This window comes from Lipotes vexillifer, unplaced genomic scaffold (genome assembly GCF_000442215.2).
Source record: "Lipotes vexillifer unplaced genomic scaffold, Lipotes_vexillifer_v1.1 scaffold982, whole genome shotgun sequence".
Taxonomy (NCBI): domain Eukaryota; kingdom Metazoa; phylum Chordata; class Mammalia; order Artiodactyla; family Lipotidae; genus Lipotes; species Lipotes vexillifer.
Window position 1 is genome coordinate 2022293 of NW_006789467.1, and position 1418 is coordinate 2023710.

General features: G+C 54.9%; 1 protein-coding gene across 1 annotated transcript in view; it reads right to left on the reverse strand.

The window, feature by feature from the left end:
- Window positions 1–202: 202 nt before the first annotated feature.
- TTC19 (tetratricopeptide repeat domain 19) overlaps window positions 203–1418 on the reverse strand; it is a 22430-nt gene continuing 21214 nt past the window's right edge. Inside the window, exons 8-9 of the mRNA XM_007462674.1 lie at window positions 923–1085; window positions 203–336 (exon numbers count right to left, since the gene is read on the reverse strand). Of these exons, the coding sequence (XP_007462736.1) occupies window positions 203–336; window positions 923–1085 (297 nt within the window). The remainder of the gene's footprint in view (window positions 337–922; window positions 1086–1418) is intronic.

Sequence of the window (1418 nt, forward strand, 5' to 3'; positions counted from 1 at the left end):
GGGGGGGGGGGAGTGTTCTCCGCAAAGCAAACGCGGCAGTGCACACGGTGTGTACAGCTTGGCCTCCAGCAAGGCTAAGTTGAGGGGACTTGAGTATCAAGGACAGAGGATTTAAGCCATTGATCAGGGTGCCACCGGGACTGGAATGAGAGGTGTTACCATAAATTCGCTACAACAGAAAGGGGTCCAGAGCTCGGCAAGGCTACGACAAAGGTCTCCTTTTTCTTGACAGCCCAGCCAGCTCTTCCCTGATGCGCTGCACAGAAACCTCATCTCTTTTCAGCTTTGCTCGCTTCAGTGCTTCCTGGTAGATCTCTTCTGCTTGTGCATATCGTTCTAAAATAACCCGGAAAGAAGGAAGAATAAAGAAAATGTATGTTTCACCATGATTCTGAAAGAGATTTTGAAGAGAAAGCACAAGTGATGGGACAAGTCTAGTTCATGGCATGGGGCCTTGTTTCACCCCGTGACACCCGGGACCTCATGGAGCCCTTCCTGGCACACTCCGGTGGCTAAGGCCTTCGCCCACGGTGGTTCGGGTGAGAGACCTGTCGTTGCAGGTCTGCATTCTGAGCAGAATGGCAGAGCACGCCCATCAAGCTGCCGTGCCCTGTCGCACGAGCTCCGTGAGGAACAAATTAAGCTGCGCGTGAGACAACGTTTAGAAACCTGTAAAGCACTACAGAAATAAGGTACCACTGCAAACGTTTCCACGTCGATGTGCCTGATAGGCCAGCAGGGCAGGACTACAGGCGGGACGTGAGCTGGGCCCGACGGCGCCTCCCCCACGTCTCTCCCCACTGGCCCGTCGGTTCGGGAGCATCCTGTCCTCACTGCCACCCCTCAGCGCCACGCACAGGCTTCTGATCCACTGACACCCACCCCCTCCCGAGGCCAGCCAGCCCTGCCCCGCGCTCCGCACCTCTGTGCATCAGGACTGCAGCCAGATTACTGAGCAGCACGTGGAGCTCAGGGTGCTCCACCTGTCTCGCCAGGTCTGACGCCCTCTGTGCGTGAACCCAGGCCTCGTCGGAGCGGCCCTGCGCATCCAGGGTGGTGGCCAGGTCACTCAGCAGCACGATGGTCTACACGCGGGAGGAAACACAGGCAGCTGCTGCTTGCAAACACCTCCACAGCTCAAGAGTCAAGGTGGAGCCTGACGAACTGTGGATACACTGAAGGGGTCGCCTTGCCTGGCAGTCCAGCAAAGGTCAGGGTGTCAGCAAGTCAGGTGCATTGATCATTCACACTGCACAGCATCACTCTGACCCTCTGGAAAATGACACAAGTCTAGACACTAGGTAACAGGGTGAATATTACTTATGAAGCTAACTAATTATCAAAGGAGAAGCAGCAAATGAAAAATAACAGCAAAAAGAAGTGACAGAATCTGATCCCCTTCTATTCAAGGTTCAGCA